General features: G+C 43.7%; 1 protein-coding gene across 1 annotated transcript in view; it reads right to left on the minus strand.

The window, feature by feature from the left end:
• Positions 1-18,766, minus strand: part of scarb2c (scavenger receptor class B, member 2c) — a 48,667-nt gene that overhangs the window by 12,916 nt on the left and 16,985 nt on the right. Inside the window, exons 3-6 of the mRNA XM_070449588.1 lie at positions 17,347-17,466; positions 14,108-14,277; positions 13,737-13,855; positions 5,047-5,120 (exon numbers count right to left, since the gene is read on the minus strand). Coding sequence (XP_070305689.1) covers positions 5,047-5,120; positions 13,737-13,855; positions 14,108-14,277; positions 17,347-17,466 — 483 coding nt within the window. The remainder of the gene's footprint in view (positions 1-5,046; positions 5,121-13,736; positions 13,856-14,107; positions 14,278-17,346; positions 17,467-18,766) is intronic.

Here is an 18,766-nt window from a genome sequence, read left to right on the forward strand (position 1 = left end):
CAGTCCTATATTTAGGCTAACATCCTCAGGCTTGAATAAAACTACCCCTCAGCCCAGGGTCTAATAATGCTACATCTCAAAAGGCTTGAATAAAACTACTCCTCAGCCACGGTCTATATTATTGCTACATCCCAAAGCTTTGATAAAAAACACCCTCAGCCAGGGTCTAATCATTTTAGCTACATTCAAAGGCTTGAAAATAAAACTAAAAACCTCTCAGCCAGGGTCTAATTATGCTACCTCTCAAAAGGCTTGAATACACCCTCAGCCAGGGTCTAATATTTATGCTACATCTCAAAGGCCTGAATAAGAACTAACCTCACCAGTGCTCTAGATTATGCTAACTCTCAAATGCTGAATAGAAACTACCCCTCAGCCAGGTACCTATAATTTATGACTACATCTCAAAAAAGCTTGAAATAAACTACCCAGCCAGTCTAATATATGCTACGTCTCAAAGTGCTTGACAAAAACTTACCCTGACAGCCCAGGGTCTACGCAATGGAGTCTATAACGTCTCAAATGCTGAATAATAAACTACCCTCAGCCAGGGTCTCAATATTTGAGAATTGCTAACTAAGGGAATGTGAAGTAAAACCAAAAATGCCCTTTTTTAGTCAATTGGGGAACGGTTCCATTGCCAAAATGACAAAAGGCAAAATACTTTGATTTACTCACATTCCCTTAGTGCAATCTAACCATAGATCTTCCAGTAATACTCATGGTTAAATTCAAGTAAGTACAGGATACACATGGTATACATCGTCCAATGAAATGCTTACTTGCAGGTTCCTTTGAGGTCTTTCTGGGGTCAAATTGGGGTCATTTTGTTCCTCTACTAATATGGAATTTATAATATCCTACATGTTGTTTCTTGTACATTGGGGGGCTGGAGTCATTAGTTTCCAACACTGTTCCGTAATCTGGGATATATTTAGTGGGATATATTTACTTCCTCCCCCATCTCCTCTGTCAAAAATCCATCTGTTGCAGCAACTGCACTTGGCAAGAACACACACACACACACACACACCACACTGCTCGCACACATACACACAATGCTTGTTCACACACAGAATCTGCTGTAACAAGCGAACTAGTGTGTGTTTAAACAGTGTAACTGATCACTAAATTTGGCCACAGCAGATGAGGACCTCTGACAGACAAGTTTCACTTCTGTCTCTACAAAGAAAATAAAAAAAGCTGAGAAATAGATGAGAAATACTTTAGAATTAAAGAGATTCCCTGCTACTTTTGTATTCTTCTCAGCCAGTATTTCTGAAAGTAGCCAAAAGTGGTCCCCGAAAAATTGCCTACTACGTCACGTGTCTGTCTCCCCCTCCGTTGGGCCTGCCCTGTAACCTCATTGGATAACGCTGGCCAGGCCTCTTGCTAGCTGTCACTCAAATTAAAGGGGCTGAAGTTCATTGGCTAGAACTCAAATTTGCTAGGGGGCTGGGCCACGTTGGGGCGGGTGTAGAGAAAATGGTACAGCACAGCTTCAAGAAAAAACAGGGGCTTTCAAAATAGGGATTTTGTGGCTAATCAAGGAAAGCCAGTAATTCTGCTCATAGATTATGCACGTATGAAATACACAGACACATACAGACAAAAGCAGGAGGTTTATAAATTGGATATAAAAGACTGTAAAAACACCAGCAAATCAGCTCCAAGTGATTTTACATTTTGCAAATTTGTTCCAAAGTAATCCCATACATGAGAGAGAGAGATATACTGTATGTGATCGTATACAAAAAGGTAACCAAGGTTTGACATTATGTTTTAGTAAAATATATCTGTTTGGGCTTCTTGCGGTAAATTTGCTGTCTACAAATTTGTAATTATGTTCAGGCCCCCCCCCCCCGACCATCCGCTCAAGAAAAATAGTTCCGCAGCTGAATCTAGTAGATCCCTGAACTAGAGCCTATGCTCACGTTGTAATCAAAATTCAAATCTTAACTGGTGCATTTCAAACTGTCCTTTTGTGAGGTGCAGCCGGGAACTAGTTCTGTAAGATGGGAAGTGGTGGTGTCGATAAACCACAATTGGAGGATTCTCCTTCATCGTTTAAAATATCCAGTTTGGGGAAATGTTGGCTCCCCAGTGGATTACAACGGCGATGGACAGAGAGTTGTGGATAAGACGTGAACAGTATGTCGCCAAAGTCAACGAGAATAGCCTATGAAGCTGCCAACACCTAAAATTTATTTACACCGACATCTCAGTATACCAGAGGAAGACAGAAATGCAAAGAAACAACACAACATAATCTCCCCTCTGCATTCGAGCAGAGGGGAGATGGCAGCTTCATTAAATAGTACCCACAAAACACCAGTCTCAACGTCAACAGTGAAGAGGCGACTCCGGGATGCTGGCCTTCTAGGCAGAGTTCCTCTGTCCACTGTCTGTGATCGTTTGCCCATATTTTCTTTTTATTGGCCAGTCTGAGATATGGCTTTTTCTTTGCAACTCTGCCTAGAAGGCCAGCATCCCGGAGTCACCTCTTCATGTTGACGTTTGAGACTGGCGTGTTTTTGTGGGTATTTTATGAAGCTTGCCAGTTTGAGGACTTGAGGTGGCAAAACACTTCAGGCGTCTGATTCTCAACTCAGACACTAATGTACTTGTCCACTTGCTCAGTGTGCACGGGGGCTTCCACTCCTCTTTCTATTCTGGTTAAAGTCAATTTGCGCTTTTGAAAGGGAAGTACACAGCGTTATCGAGACCTTCAGTTTCTTGGCATTTCTCACAATGGAATAGCCTTCATTTCTCAGACAGAATAGACTGACGAGTTTTCAGAAGAAAGGTTTTGTTTCTGGCTATTTTGAGGCTGCAATCGAAACGCCACGATGACTCCAGATACTAGTCTAAAGAAGGCCAGTTTTATTGCTTCTTAAGCAGGACAACAGTTTTCAGCTGTGCTAACATAAGTGCAAAAGGGTTTTCTAATGATCAATTAACCTTTTAAAATTAAAATATCTTGGATTAGCTAAACAACGTGCCATTGGAACACAGGAGTGATTGTTGCTGATAAATGGGCCTCTGTACACCCGATGTAGATATTCAATTAAAAAATCTGCCATTTCCAGCTACAATAGTAATTTACAACATTAACAATGTCCTACACTGTATTACTGATCAATTTTGATGTTATTTAAAATGGACAAAAAAAAAATAGCTTTTCTTTCAAAACTACAGCAATGTGTTGATTATTATTATGTGTCTTGATTTCCGCGTGGAAAACATATCTGCATGTCCCTGATTTTTTTTTTTTTTTTTTTGAATTGTCACTTTTGTATGTTGTCTGTAAACAAGTATTTTACTTGTTCACAGTGCATTCGGAAAGTACTCAGACCACTTGATTTCTTTTCCACATTTTGCTAACGTTACAGCCATATTCAATCTACACACAAATACTCCACAATGACAAAGTAAAAACAGATTGTTTTATATACATTAACATAAGTATTCAGAGCCTTTGCTATGAGACATGAAATGAGCTCAGGTGCATCCTTTTTCCATTGATCATCCTTGAGATGTTTCTACAACTTGGAGTCCACCTGTGGTAATTCTACTTATTAGACATTATTTGGAAAGGCACACACCTGTCTATATGCAGGTCCCACATTTGACTGTGCAGGTCAGAGCAAAACCCTAGACATGAGGTCGAAGGAATTTACGTAGAGCTCCGAGACAGGATTGTGTCGAGGCACAGATCTGGGGAAGGGTACCAAAARATGTCTGCAGCATTGAAGGTCCCCAAGAACACAGTGGCCTCCATCATTCTTAAATTGAAGAAGTTTGGAACCACCAAGACTCCCAGAGCTGGCCACCAGACCAAACTGAGCAATCGGGGGAGAAGGGCCTTGGTCAGGGAGGTGACCAAGAACCCAATGCTCACTCTGACAGAGCTCCAGAGTTCCTCTGTGGAGATGGGAGAACCTTCCAGAAGGACAACAATCTCTGCAGCACTCCATCAATCAGGCCTTTATGGTAGAGTGGCCAGACGGAAGCCACTCCTCAGTAAAAAGGCACATGACAGCCCACTTGAAGTGTTGCCAAAAGGCACCTATAGGACTCTCAGACCATGAAAAACAAGATTCTCTGGTCTGATGAAACCAAGATTGAACTCTTAGGCCTGAATGCCTAGTGTCACGTCTGGAGGAAACCTGGCACCATCCCTACGGTGAAGCATGGTGGTGGTGGCAGTATCATGCTGTGGGTATATTTTTCAGCGGCAGGAACTGGGAGACTAGTCAGGATTGAGGGAAAGAGGAACGGAGCAAAGTACTGAGAGATCCTTGATGAAAACCTGCTCCAGAGCGCTCAGGACCAAAAAACTGGGGCGAAGGTTCACCTTCCAACAGGACAACGACCCTAAGAATACAGCCAAGACAACGCAGGACTGGCTTCGGGACAAGTCTCTGAATGTCCTTGAGTGGCCCAGCCAGAGCCCGATCGGACTTGAACCTGATCAAACATCTCTGGAAAGACCTGAAAATAGCTGTGCAGCAACACTCCCCATCCAACCTGATAGAGCTTGAGATGATCTGCAGAGAAGAATGGGAGGGGAAACTCCCCAAATACAGGTGCAGCAAGCTTGTAGCATCATACCCCAGAAGACTTGAGGCTGTAATTGCTGCCAAAAGGTACTGAGTAAAGGGTCTGAATACTTATGTAAATGTGATGTCAGTTTTTTTACATTTGCAAAACATTTATACAAATCTGTTTTTGCTTTGTCATCATGGGTTATTGTGTGTAGATTGATTAGGGGGGGGGGGGATCTATTTTAGAATAAGGCTGCAACGTAACAAAATGTGTAAAAAGTAAAAGGGTCTGAAAACTTTCCAAATGCACTGTATATGTTCACCTGCCTGGGGACTGCAGAGGGAAATTAGCCGTTGGCTAAAYATGGTACAAAGATATTTTACCAAGTGAGACTTATGATTTTGGTGTACATTGTACCTGTTCAAATAAAACTGTGTGAGTAAAATGTGAAGATATAACAGTTAGGGAATGGTTTGGTTTGAGATCGTCTTTGCTTACCTAAACACAGGAATCTTCTCAACAAACACATTCACTTGAAGTCTCTTAGCAGCCTGAAGTACGATGCCTGTAAGCTGTGGAAACAAATCCGAGTTATGAATTATTACTACTTCTCAAGTTGCCTATTCTATAGACCACTGAATGCTAACAGTACCTAAATAATGTGTGTGAAATGCTTGATAATGTATGTCATATCGACAGAGGTATATTTTCTGGGTGACCTAAATATTGACTGGTTTTCATCAAGCTGTCCACTCAAGAAAAAGCTTCAAACTGTAACCAGTGCMTGCAATCTGGTTCAGGTTATCAGTCAACCTACCAGGGGATTTACAAACAGCACAGGAATGAAATCATCCACATGTACTGATCACATCTTTACTAATGCTGCAGGAATTTCCTCTAAAGCAGTGTCCACACCCATCAGATCTAGTGATCATAACATGGAAGCAATATGAAGGAAAACCAAAGATCTAAAGCCTGGGCCTAATATGTGTAAGAGATCATACCAGAGGTTCTGTAGTGATTCAGTGAGGAGCAACCATATGGCAATTTATGGCAACTTTTTCTCCTCCCAGTTATTGATAAACATGCACCTGTTAGAAACTGTCTGTTAGAACTGCTAAATCCCTGTGGTTTTATGAGTATTAGAAACATTTTATGGTTGAGGGCGAGGAAAAAGGAATGACAAATAAGTCTGGATGCACAGAGGACTGGCAAACATACTGTAAATTGAGAAATTATGTGAATAACCAAAAGAAGAAACAGTCAAATTACATTCAAGACTATTCCCGTGCTACCAACTTTGTGGCAACAGACCCTTCCTGATTTAGCATGGCAATGCCCCTGCTGCACAAAATGAGGTCCATGCAGAAATGGTTTGTCCAGATCGGTGTGGAAGAACTTGACTGGCCTGCAGTCCTGACCTCACCCCATCGAACACCTTTGGGATTAATTGGAACCCGACTGCGAGCCGGGCCTATCACCCAACATCAGTGCTCGACCTCACTAATGCTCGTGGCTGAATGGAAGCAAGTCCCCGCAGCAAAGTTCCAACATCTAGTGGAAAACCTACCTAGAAGAATGGAGGCTGTTATAGCAGCAAAGGAGGGACCAACTCCATGATTTGGAATGAGATGTTGAACGAGCTAGTGTCCAATACTTTTGGTCATGTAATGTATTTCAAAACTATAAGCATTATATTTGGGAGAATTAAAATAAAAAACTTCAATCACTCGCTAAACTCATCTAAATCTTGTAATGAATAATGTGGCAGTTAAGCATGTTGAGGAGACTAAACTTGGTAAACCTAGATTGGAAACTGACATGGACAAAACATGACGCAACGGTTGCTAAGATGGGGATAGGTCCGACCGTAATAAGCGCTGCTCTGCATTCTCGACATCACAATCAACTAAAACAAGTCCTACAGGCCCTAGTTATCACACCTGGACTACTGCCCAGTTATATGGTCAAGTGCAGCAAAGAGGGAAATACACAACAAATTCCAGTTGGCCCAGAACAGAGCAGTACGGCTGGCTCTTAAATAAGGGCTAATATCAATAACATATCAACTCAGCAACAAAAGAAACGTCCCTTTTTCAGGACCCTGTCTTTCAAAAGATAACTAGTAAAATCCAAATAACTTCACAGATCTTCATTGTTAAGAGTTTAAACACTGTTTCCCATGCTTGTTCAATGAACCAGAAACAATTAATGAACATGCACCTGTGAAACGGTCGTTAAGACACTAACAGCTTACAGACGGTAGGCAATTAAGGTCACAGTTATGAAACGATAGGACACTAAAGAGGCCTTTCTACCAACTCTGAAAAACACCAAAAGAAAGATGCCCAGGGTCCCTGCTCATCTGCGTGAACGTGCCTTAGGCATCCTGCAAGGAGGCATGAGGACTGCAGATGTGGCCAGGGCAATAAATTGCAATGTCCCGTACTGTGAGACGCCTAAGACAGCGCTTACAGGGAGACAGGACGGACAGCTGATCGTCCTCGCAGTGGCAGACCACGTGTAACATCCGAAACACCCGAACATCACACCTGCGGGAACAGGTACAGGATGGCAACAACAACTGCCCGAGTTAACACCAGGAACACACACAATCCCTCCATCAGTGCTCAGACTGTCCGCAATAGGCTGAGAGAGGCTGGACTGAGGGCTTGTAGGCCTGTTGTAAGGGAGGTCCTCACCAGACATCACCGGCAACAACGTCGCCTATGGGCACAAACCCACCGTCGCTGGACCAGACAGGACTGGCAAAAAGTGCTCTTCACTGAAAGAGTTGCGGTTTGTCTCACGGGGTGATGGTCAGATTCGCATTTATCGTCGAAGGAATGAGCATTACACGAGGCCTGTACTCTGGAGCGGGATCGATTTAGAGGTCGGAGGGTCCGTAATGGTCTGGGGCGGTGTGTCACAGCATCATCGGACTGAGCTTTGTTGTCATTGCAGGCAATTCCAACGCTGTGCGTTACAGGGACGACATCCTCCTCCCTCATGTGGTACCCTTCCTGCAGGCTCATCCTGACATGACCCTCCAGCTGACGATGCCAACCAGCCATACTGCTCGTTCTGTGCGTGATTTCCTGCAAGAGCAGGAATGTCAGTGTTCTGCAATGGCCAGCGAAGAGCCCGGATCTCAAATCCCAGTGACCTGTTTGATCGGAGGGTGAGGGCTAGGCCATTACCCCCAGAAATGTCCAGGAACTTGCAGGTGCCATTGGTGGAAGAGTGGGGTAACATCTCACAGCAAAAACTGGCAAATCTAGTGCAGTCCATGAGGAGGAGATGCACTGCAGTACTTAATGCAGCTGGTGGCACTGCAGATACTGACTGTTACTTTTGATTTTGACCCCCCTTTGTTTCAGGGACACATTATTCAATTTCTGTTAGTCACATGACTGTGGAACAGTTTGTGTCTCAGTTGTTGAATCTTATGTTCATACAAATATTTACGTTTGCTGAAAATAACGCAGTTGACAGTGAGAGGACGTTTCTTTTTTGCTGAGTTTAATGTTAATCTCTCCTGGCTCAGAGTAGAGGACAGATTGACTGCAACACTACTCGTCTTTGTGAGAGGTATTGACGTGTTGAAAGCACAGAACTGTCTGTTCAAAACAGCTACATACCCTCCACAAGAACATGCCCAAGGGGTCTCTTCATAGTTCCTAAGTCCAGAACAGAGGCTCGGAAACACACAGAACTATTGAGTCAGGACTACACGGAACTCTTCCAAAATCGGGGTAACTCAAGCTAGCAAAATGTTATTTAAAGATAGGGTTAGGTACTAGGGTTTAGCAGTGTGGTTTAGGGTTAATACTAGGGTTAGCAGTGTGGTTAGGGTTATCAGTGTGGTTAGGTACTAAGGTTAGCAGTGTGGTTAGGGTTAGCAGTGTGGTTAGGGTTAGCAGTGTGGTTAGGGTTAGCAGTGTGGTTCGGGCTAGCAGTGTGGTTCGGGCAGCAGTGTGGTTCGGGCTAGCAGTGTGGTTCGGGCTAGCAGTGTGGTTAGGGTTAGCAGTGTGGTTAGGGTTAGCAGTGTGGTTAGGGTTAGCAGTGTGGTTAAGCGTTAGCAGTGTGGTTAGCGTTAGCAGTGTGGTTAGCGTTAGCAGTGTGGTTAAGGGTTAGGTGTAGGTACTAGGGTTAGCAGTATGGTTAGCGTTAGCAGTGTGGTTAGGGTTAGCAGTGTGGTTAGAGTTAGCAGTGTGGTTAGGGTTAGGTACTAGGGTTAAGCAGTGTGGTTAGGGTTAGGTACTAGGGTTAGCAGTGTGGTAGCGTTAGCAGTGTGGTTAGGGTTAGCAGGTGTGTTAGTGTTAGTACTAGGGTTAGCAGTGTGGTTAGGGTTAGGTACTAGGGTTAGCAGTGTGGTTAGCGTTAGCAGTGTGGTTCGGGCTAGCAGTGTGGTTCGGGATAGCAGTGTGGTTAGGGTTAGGTACTAGGGTTAGCAGTGTGGTTAGGATTAGCAGTGTGGTTAGCGTTAGCAGTGTGGTTCGGGCTAGCAGTGTGGTTCGGGCTAGCAGTGTGGTTCGAGCTAGCAGTTGGTTCGGGCTAGCAGTGTGGTTAGGGCTAGCAGTGTGGTTGGGTTAGCAGTGTGGTTAGGGTTAGCAGTGTGGTTCGGGCTAGCAGTGTGGTTCGGGCTAGCAGTGTGGTTGGGCTAGCAGTGTGGTTCGGGTAGCAGTGTGGTTAGGGCTAGCAGTGTGGTTAGGGTTAGCAGTGTGGTTCGGGCTAGCAGTGTGGTTCGGGCTGCAGTGGTGGTTAGGGTTAGCAGTGTGGTTAGGGTATGCAGTGTGGTTAGGGTTAGCAGTGCGGTTAGGGTTAGCAAGTGCGGTTAGCGTTAGCAGTGCGGTTAGCGTTAGCAGTGTGGTTAGCGTTAGCAAGTGTGGTTAGGGTTAGCAGTGCGTTTAGCGTTAGCAGTGTGGTTAGCCGTTAGCAGTGTGGTTAGGTTATACTCTGATTTTATGCCCTATTTGGTTGTTTCAGCTAGTGACCACTCTGCAGAACAAGACTCATGACGAAAAATGCTTACCTGCGTTAAAATGGCTAACAACTACTGCTCTCCCACAGACTATCCACACTGACTTTATGTCTCTACCCACTCAGACAATAATCATTGATTAGCTGTATTACTCCATCACGCTGCTGTCCATTGATTATTGATTACCATTACCATTAGTATTAATCTGGGCTCCTGAGTGGCGCAGCGGTCTCAGTGCTAGAGGCGTCACTATAGACCCTGGTTCGATACCAGGCCGTATCACAACCGCTCKYGATTGGGAGTCCCATAGGACGGCGCACAATTGGCCCAGCGTTGTCGGGGTTTGGTCGGGGTAGGCCGTCATTGTAAATAAGAATTTGTTCTTAATTGACTTACCTAGTAAAATAAAAGGTAAAATACAATTTGAAAAAAATAAATAAATGCTACTGGTCACTATTACTTCTGTTTACATGTTACCATAAGTATTTATAAATTCCTACTACCAATCACTTTATATGTATAAACCCGCATCGACCACTTTAGTACAACACATTGTGTACTATACAAATGTACACTGCTCCATTACACATGTACACTATAAAATGTACAATATGTGTGTGTCAAAGTTTATTTGCCACGTACACAGGATACAACAGGTGTAAAACATCACAGTGAAATTATTACCTTGAGAGCTCTTTCCCAACAATACGGTGATGATGATAATAATGATAATAATASAATAACAAATAAAATGAAGAATTAAAACCATCACAAGAACTACGATGAGAGTTAAAGAAACAGGAGAAGGCAAGTATATACAGGTCAGTGCCAGTCCCTTATTCAATGTATTGATGTATTGTTTTATATATTTTTATGATGTGGGTGGCTGGTAGCCAAGCAGTTAGTGTTGGAACAGTAACCAAGGCGACAACGTGAAAAATACATCTTTATTCCTGTAGTGGTTGCCATAGAAGCAGCCTAATAAAAACCTACATTAAAAACAAAGCATCACAACTTAGGCTCCCGAGTGGCACAGTGTCACTACAGACCCTGGTTCAATTCCAGGCTGTATCACAACCGCCCGTGATTGGGAGTCCCATAGCGCAGCGTACAATTGGCCCAACGTCGTCCGGGTTTGGCCGGTGTAGGCCGTCATCGTAAATAAGAAAGTTCTTAACTGGCTTGCCTAGTTAAATAAAAAATATATTTTAAATCAAGATATATTAGGCAAAAATGTGTTTAAACATTATGGGCCTGTTTCCCAGAAACATAGGGCTCTGGTTAAAGGTAGTACACACACACACACACACACACTTTGACATTTTATAGGCCTAATAAAGAAAACAGGGCCTAAAGATCAATTCAGAGTGTTCATAGATTGTGAAGAGGCAAGGAAACTGTTTTGTCGACATCTCGGCAGGAAACCAAGAAAGCTCTCAACTCCTCCTCGTGTTAACACAGTGAGTGTATTTGTGTATGTACAGTACAGGAGGGTTCTAGAAGGCATAGCGTAACAAGAGGCTCTTCTTTTAGTACAGTTCACAAACACAGTAAGGCAGTTTGTTTACTATATAACTAATGACAGGTTGTCATTTCTGACACAAGCAGAACATTACAAGAAACCAAAAACACCCACCAAGCTCAAACTGTAGTCTGCCCTGCAGGTAGGTTAGTCAGCATCTCTAACTGTAGTCTGCCCTGCAGGTAGGTTAGTCAGCATCTCTAACTGTAGTCTGGCCTGCAGGTAGGTTAGTCAGCATCTCTAACTGTAGTCTGCCCCCGCAGGTGCGGTGAGGGGAAATTCAGATCTCTAACTGGTAGATCTGCCCTGCAGGTAGGTTATCAGGGCAATCTCTAACTGCTCAGTCTGCCCTGCAGGTAGGTTAGTCGAGCATACTCTAACTTGTAGTCTGCCGACAGGTAGGTTAGTCAGCATCTGCTAACTGTGAGCTAGCCCCTGCAGGTAGGTTAGTCAGTCATCCTCAAACTGTAGTCTGCCCTTGCAGGTGAGGTTAGGTCGAGCATACTCTAACTGCTGGTCTGCGCCTGGCAGGTAGGTTGAGTCAGCATCTCTAACTTGAGTCTGCCCTGCAGGTAGGTTAGTCAAGCATTCTAACTGTAGTGCTGCCCTGCAGGAGGTTAGTCAGCATCTCAAAGCTGTAGGTCTGCCCTGCAGGTAGGGGTTACTCACAGCTTCTAACTTGTAGTCTTTGCACCTGCAGGTAGGTAGTAAGAGTTCTAACTAGTAGGCTGCCCTGCAGGTAGGTTAGTCAGCATCTCTAACTGTAGTCTTCCCTGCAGGTAGGTTAGTCAGCATCTCTAACTGTAGTCTGCCCTGCAGGTAGGTTAGTCAGCATCTCAAATTGCACCCCATTCCTTATATAGGGCCCATAGGGCTCTGGTCTAAAGTAGTGCACTATATAGGGAATAGGGTTCCATAGGACTCTGGTTAAAAGTAGTGCACTATATAGGGAATAGAGTTCCATAGGACTCTGGTTAAAAGTAGTGCACTATATAGGGAATAGRGTTCCATAGGACTCTGGTTAAAAGTAGTGCACTATATAGGGAATATGRTGCCATTTGGGATACATCCCTAGTTTCTTATCTTTAGTGTCTCTACGCCTGGTACTGAGCCACTCCAACTGCACCACAAACAGCTTATCAACAGGAAGGACTTTATACACACTGCTTCTGACTGGCCTTGGCTCAGGAAGAGCACTGGGTCGTGTTCCTTAGTGCACACCGTTGAAGAACGTTTTGCAATGGAAAACCGCTCTCCTCTTACTGGCTAGATTTAGGTAGTTACTGTAATTTGTCTACTGAGCTTCATAGTATGTGTGTGCCCCCCCGCTTTGTGTGAATTAGTGATATTATCCTTCTATAGTAAAAAAAAAAAAAAATGATCCTTGTATCACCCAGAATAAAGTGCTGTGAAAGTTATGACCTGTTCTACTAAAAAGTGGTAATAGTGTTCCCTCTAGTGGTCAAACTGAAAACATGCTGAYGCCAGAGGTAAGGTACTCTTGGCAAAAGGTTATACACAAAACAAAAATATAAAACGSAATASGTAAAGTGTTGGTCCCATGKTACGTGAGCTGAAATAAAAGATCCCAGAAATGTTCCATTCGCACAAAAGGCTTATTTCTCTCAAATTCTGTGCACAAATTTGTTTACATCCCTGTTAGTGAGTATTTGTCATTTTCCAAGATAATCCATCCACCTGACAGGTGTGGCATATGAAGAAGTTGATTAAACAGCATGATCATTACACAGGTGCACCTTGCGCTGGGGACAATAAAAGGCCACTAAAATGTGCAGTTTTGTCACAACACAATGCCACAGATGTCTCAAGTTTTGAGGGAGCGTGCAATTGGTATGCAGACTGCAGGAATGTCCACCAGAGCTGTTGCCAGAGAACGTTCATTTCTCTACCATAAGCCGCCTCCAACATTATTTTAGACAATTTGGCAGCACTTCCAACTGGCCTCACACACAGACCACGTGTAACCACGTCAGTTATGGTATGGGCAGGCATAAGCTACGGACAACGAACACGATGGCAATTTCAATGCACAGAGATACCGTGACGAGATCCTGAGGCCCATTGTCGTGCCATTCATCCGCCACCTCATGTTTCAGCCTGATCATGTACAGCCCTGTCGTAAGGATCTGTACACAATTCCTGGAAGCTGAAAATGTCCCAGTTCTTCCATGGTCTGCATACTCACCACACATGTCACCCATTGAGTGTCTGGTGTGACCACCATTTTCCTTCTTGCAGCGCGACACATCTCCTTCGCATAGAGTTGATCAGGCTGTTGATTGCTGTGTGTGGAATGTTGTCTCACTCCTCTTCAATGGCTGTAAGAAGTTGCTGGACATTGGCTGGAACTGGAACATGCTGTCGTACACGTCGATCCAGAGCATCCCAAACATGCTCAATGGGTGACATGTGTGGTGAGTATGCAGTATGGGTGACATGTGTGGTGAGTATGACTGGTTTTCTGATCCACGACCCAAATTTTTTTTTTTTAAGGTATCTGTGACCAACAGATGCATATCTGTATTCCCAGTCATGTGAAATCCATAGATCAGGGCCTAATAGATTTATTTCAATTGACTGATTTCCTTATATGAACTGTAACTCAGTAAAATCTTTGAAATTGTTACATGTTGCATTTATATTTTTGTTCAGTTTACATACCGGGTTGATATCTATGATGGTCTCGTGTTGCTTCTTGTCTGGTTTCATCCCGAAGATGTCTTTGACAAACTTCTCATCTGCCTGGTAGAAGTGTGGAGAAGACATGACGATCGGAGCATCTAGGATGTGAAATATGATAYAACATTGAGATGACGTTTTTCCAACCTCATTGAGGACCTCAGACAGATGATGTTTTGAATTCATATGGTTACAGTCCTGACTAGGAGTGGCTCAGTTGACAAGAGGGTGGCATTGACTAGTACCGACAAGGTTGTGGGTTCAACCCCCGTAGGGATCACATAACTTATGTACTCAATGTTTGTATAAAATTGAGTGCCAAGTGGCACAGAAAATACATTCTATATTATTACCTTGTTTGCAGGCACTGACTTGGAGCACGCCAGAGCCCAGACAGTTCCCTGGTGGGGAACAGAAACCAGCGTTCTCTGTTGTGTTGGCAAACACCTTGCTGGGTGGAGAGAACCTATAGCCTGGGACACCCATCACACTGCTCTCCTCCTCATAGATGGCATAGATAGATCTGACAAAGAGGACAATGAACAGAGCATAGATTCATCTACTGTGAAAGAGGAGATACATAAATGTTTACAAACACATGGAGTAGCAAGCTAGCCAACTCATGCAAGATCTCGTTCTGGGTTCAGTAATTACAGGAGCTTTAGTGGATCTTGGAATGTAAACATCTTTAAAAGCATTCTGAAACATGAAAGCTATTGAGAGAAGTAACTTTGTTGGGACAACTCTGTACAGACTGTCGTGTAAAACCGGAACTTCATTWAAAAAAATAAACCTTTATTTAACTAGGCAAGTCAGTTAAGAACAAATTCTTATTTTYAATGAAGGCCTACCGGGGAACAGTGGGTTAACTGCCTTGTTCAGGGGCAGAATGACAGATTTTTACCTTGACAGCTCGGGGATTCGATCTTGCAACCTTTCGGTTACTAGTCCAACACTCTAACCACTAGGCTACCTGCCGCCTCATGCATTCAGTTTGACTTCATCACACCCCATTAACCTGTATATTTTAAACTACTGTTCTGTATTTCTGCAATGACTTTTATCCTTGTGAATAATCAAATTAGGGTTGTGTTGTCAGCCGGTGATTGTCAAGCAAATAACTGCCGGTCTCAAGGTAATTGACCGATAACACAAAACACATTTAACATCTCCTGGCTTCCACGAAAAGCTTACATGCCACTGACGCAGACCTTTAGAACATTTACATTTTAAAAAGTCTAATAAATCCATGTAATATAGCCTACACCATCACAATAAATCCATTATTTATTTTAGACAGGTCTAAAGGAACATGATATGAAGAAAATCTAGTCTATTTCAGAAGAACAGAATACTCTGAGTTGTCCTTATGTTAGACCCTGATCTGGCTCTGCCATATGGCTGTGGGCTACATTATACCCTGATGAAGACAGCTTGTCTGTTGAAACGTTGGTTATTAGGATATTACTGCATCTGAGCTCTAGAGTGTGCGGCTCTCCTTTTCTTTTTAATGTGGGACACACTAGTTCATTTAACAGACAAGACTTGCTTAGAATTCCATGGTATTATTTTATAGTATAAACAAAACTGAATAAGATAAAAAGRATATTTTCTCCAAATGATTTGAGGGAGTGCGCACATGTGGCTATTCTGTATTGAGCGGTTAACAAAGAAATAGGTCCTCCTATATGCTTMATTTAGAGTTATTTATGCAACTTTAGTTGTGATACAAACGTTGGGCTATTATGTTTTGATTTAAAAAAATTCTCCCCAATTTCGATCTTGTCTCATCGCTGCAGTTCCCCAACGGGCTCGGGAGGCAAAGGTCGAGTCGTGACTCACCAAACCGCACTTCTTAACACCCGCCCACTTAACCTGGATACCAGCCACACCAATGTGTCAGAGGAAACAGCAACCGAGGTCAGCCTGCAGGCGCCCGGSCCGCCACAAGGAGTCGCTAGAGAGCGATGAGCCAAGTAAAGCCCCCCTGGCCCAGACGACGCTGGGCCAATTGTGCGCCGACCTATGGGACTCCCGATGACGGCCGGTTGTGATACAGCCCGGGATCGAACCCAGGTCTGTAGTGACACCTCTAGCACTGCGTTGCAGTGCCTTAGACCGCTGCGCCACTCGGGAGACCCATAATACATTCTAAGGCTGTATGATGCGACTAATGATGATTTTTTTTTAAGTTGCATGAAAAGGCAAAGCTCTGCTTTGTTTTTTGTGCAGGCTGTACACACTTCAGTCTCTCATTCACAATTTGACAAGCACTTGATAATGCCTCGAATTTCCCGGCGGCATGCTCTTTGTGGGGCTGTAATGCCCCCTAAAACAATTAATTCCTTTCGCGTCCAGTGGTCGTTGTGGCCTAAGGCTGAACATAATTATAATTCCCTTCACATTTACATTTTAGTCATTTAGCAGACGGTCTTATCCAGAGCAACTTACACCAGTGCGTGCGTACATATTCATATATGTTTTTGTACTGGTCCCCCGTGGGAATTGAACCCACAACACTGGCGTTGCAAGTGCCATGCTCTACCAACTGAGACAAACGGGACCACGTGCTCCGGTGGACCGCTCACCTCACATGGCTCTCTCAGAAATTCATATTAGCCAATACCCTTCACGTGTTCAGGGTCTTTCTCACAGGCTACAAGTGAAGACAGACATGTCCGAGACGCAACTGTGCGCGTCCCTATTGAATTCCGGGGCGCATATTGAAGATGTTAGAGGAACAGGCATGCRCTGTTTCTTGCCTTACTGCACASAAGCTGGGCATCGTTCAAAAGTGATAGTATATCATTCACAAGTGATAGTCACCCACCATACGATTCTTGATTTMATCTTGTCTTTACATATACTAAATAATATATGTGTGGCTTTGTATTTATTTAGAATGGACCATTTTCATGTACCTTTCTCGAAACAGGGGCAAAAAATACATGTCAAATATGCACTTAAATAGCCCGTAATGCCAGCCAGGTAGGTGTTACGGAGTATAGTTGATAGGTAATCGACTAGTTGGACTGTTCCCCAGACTCCAGGCGTAGGGATTTGTACAATGCTTAACAAGGCTATTGAACTTAACATTGGTGTCTGTCTTTATTCCTTAATCCGACATATCATACAGAAACAGTAGGCTATACTCCTGTTGCAAAGAGAAGCAATGTGCTAAATATTAGGAAAGTTGAGATATAAAAATAGTAGGCCTAGCCTATAGAAAGCGGATAAGAGCCTCTTCCTTTTAATAGAGGCCATCAAAACTGGATTCTCAATCAATTGCATAGCCTATAGAAATKTTGCGCAACATGAGCTAATGACGTGTTCGATTAGATTTCTGATTACATTTGCATTGATGTCCGAGTGATAAGAGGGACAACAGAGTGCTGATTACCAGTCAGTTAGCTAGTTTGGTAGGCTACTAATGACCATCAGCAGCATCAGAGCTTGGAGAAGCCTAGTTACTAAACGGTCRCGTGGAATTTGACTGCGGCCATGACTCGTGACCGCCGGTGTGGCGGTARTACAAACCCCGTAACAGGCCGACAGCCATGACAGAGACATGAGAGTTCAGACCCAAACCAACCTGCAGAGATCAGAGGAAAACATGTAGAGGGTCTCGTTCTTGGTGATGATTGGATGAAAGGAGGCCCCATTGGTCCCATTGATCATGTTACACTCATCTGTGGTCCACCAATTCAGAGAGCTGCACGCAGAGAGAACACTCATTGTTATCACTTCAAAATGGGTTCTGACTGTATTCGCTTTCTGTGAACTCTAGATCCTATTTAGCCTTTGCGAAACCACACTGACCAGAAGTAAAACAAAAACGTGAGATTGTGAGATCAGGTTTAACGAGGCTAAGAAAAAAACACCCATCTAAAATTACAGTTATTAGTTAATTACAGTGCACTCAGCCAATCTCTACTGCAACCCCAGAAGCTGTGGAAAACAGGTGCAGTACAATAGACTAGAGACTAAATATTCCTTTTGATTTAAGTTCTGCACCCTGTCTTCATTCATAAAGAGATGCGCCGTATGAGCAACTCCTAATTCAGACCCCTTGACTTATTCCACATGTTGTTACGTAACAACATGGATTACATCGTTTTTTTCTAACTCAATCTACACACAATACCCCATAAAGACAAAGCAACAAAAAAATATATATATAAACACATTTACTTAACTATTCAGACCCTTTACTGAGAACTTTGTTGAAGCACCTTTGACAGCGATTACAGCCTCGAGTCTTCTTGGGTATGACGCTGCCAGCTTGGCACACCTGTATTTGGGGAGTTTCTCGCATTCTTCTCTGCAGATCCTATCAAGCTCTGTCAGATTGGATGGGGAGCGTCGCTACACAGCTATTTTCAGGTCTCTCAGAGATGTTCGAATAGGTTCAAGTCTGGGCTCTGGCTGAGCCACTCAAGGACATTCAGAGACTTGTCCCGAAGCCACTCCTGCGTTGTCTTGGCTGTGTGCTTAGGGTCACATTGTCCTGTTGGAAGGTGAATCTTAGCCCCAGTCTGAGGYTCTGAGCAGGTTTTCATCAAGGATCCCTCTCTCTTTGCTCCATTCATCTTTCCCCTCGATCCTGACTAGTCTCCCAGTCCCTGCCGCTGAACAACATCCCCACAGCATGATGCTACCATTCTTCACCGTAAGGATGGTGCCAGGTTTCCTCCAGACGTGATGCTTGGCATTCAGGCCAAAGGCTTCAACTTCAATCTTGGTTTCTCTCAGACCAGAGAATCTTGTGTTCTCAGTGGTCTGAGATGTCCTTAGAAGCCTTTTGACAAACTCAACGCGGGCTGTCATGTGCCTTTTACTGAAGAGTGGCTTCTGGTTCTGGCCAGCCCAAATCAACATGTTATGGTTGCATACGTGTTTAGCAGATGTAGTGAAATGCTGTGTGCTTCCAGTTCCGACAGCGCAGAAATATCTAACAAGTAATATCTAACAATTTCACAGGAAATAGCCTCAATAACAACAAACTAAGTAAA

The sequence above is a fragment of the Salvelinus sp. IW2-2015 genome, linkage group LG20 (genome assembly GCF_002910315.2).
Source record: "Salvelinus sp. IW2-2015 linkage group LG20, ASM291031v2, whole genome shotgun sequence".
NCBI classification, from domain to species: Eukaryota; Metazoa; Chordata; class Actinopteri; order Salmoniformes; family Salmonidae; genus Salvelinus; species Salvelinus sp. IW2-2015.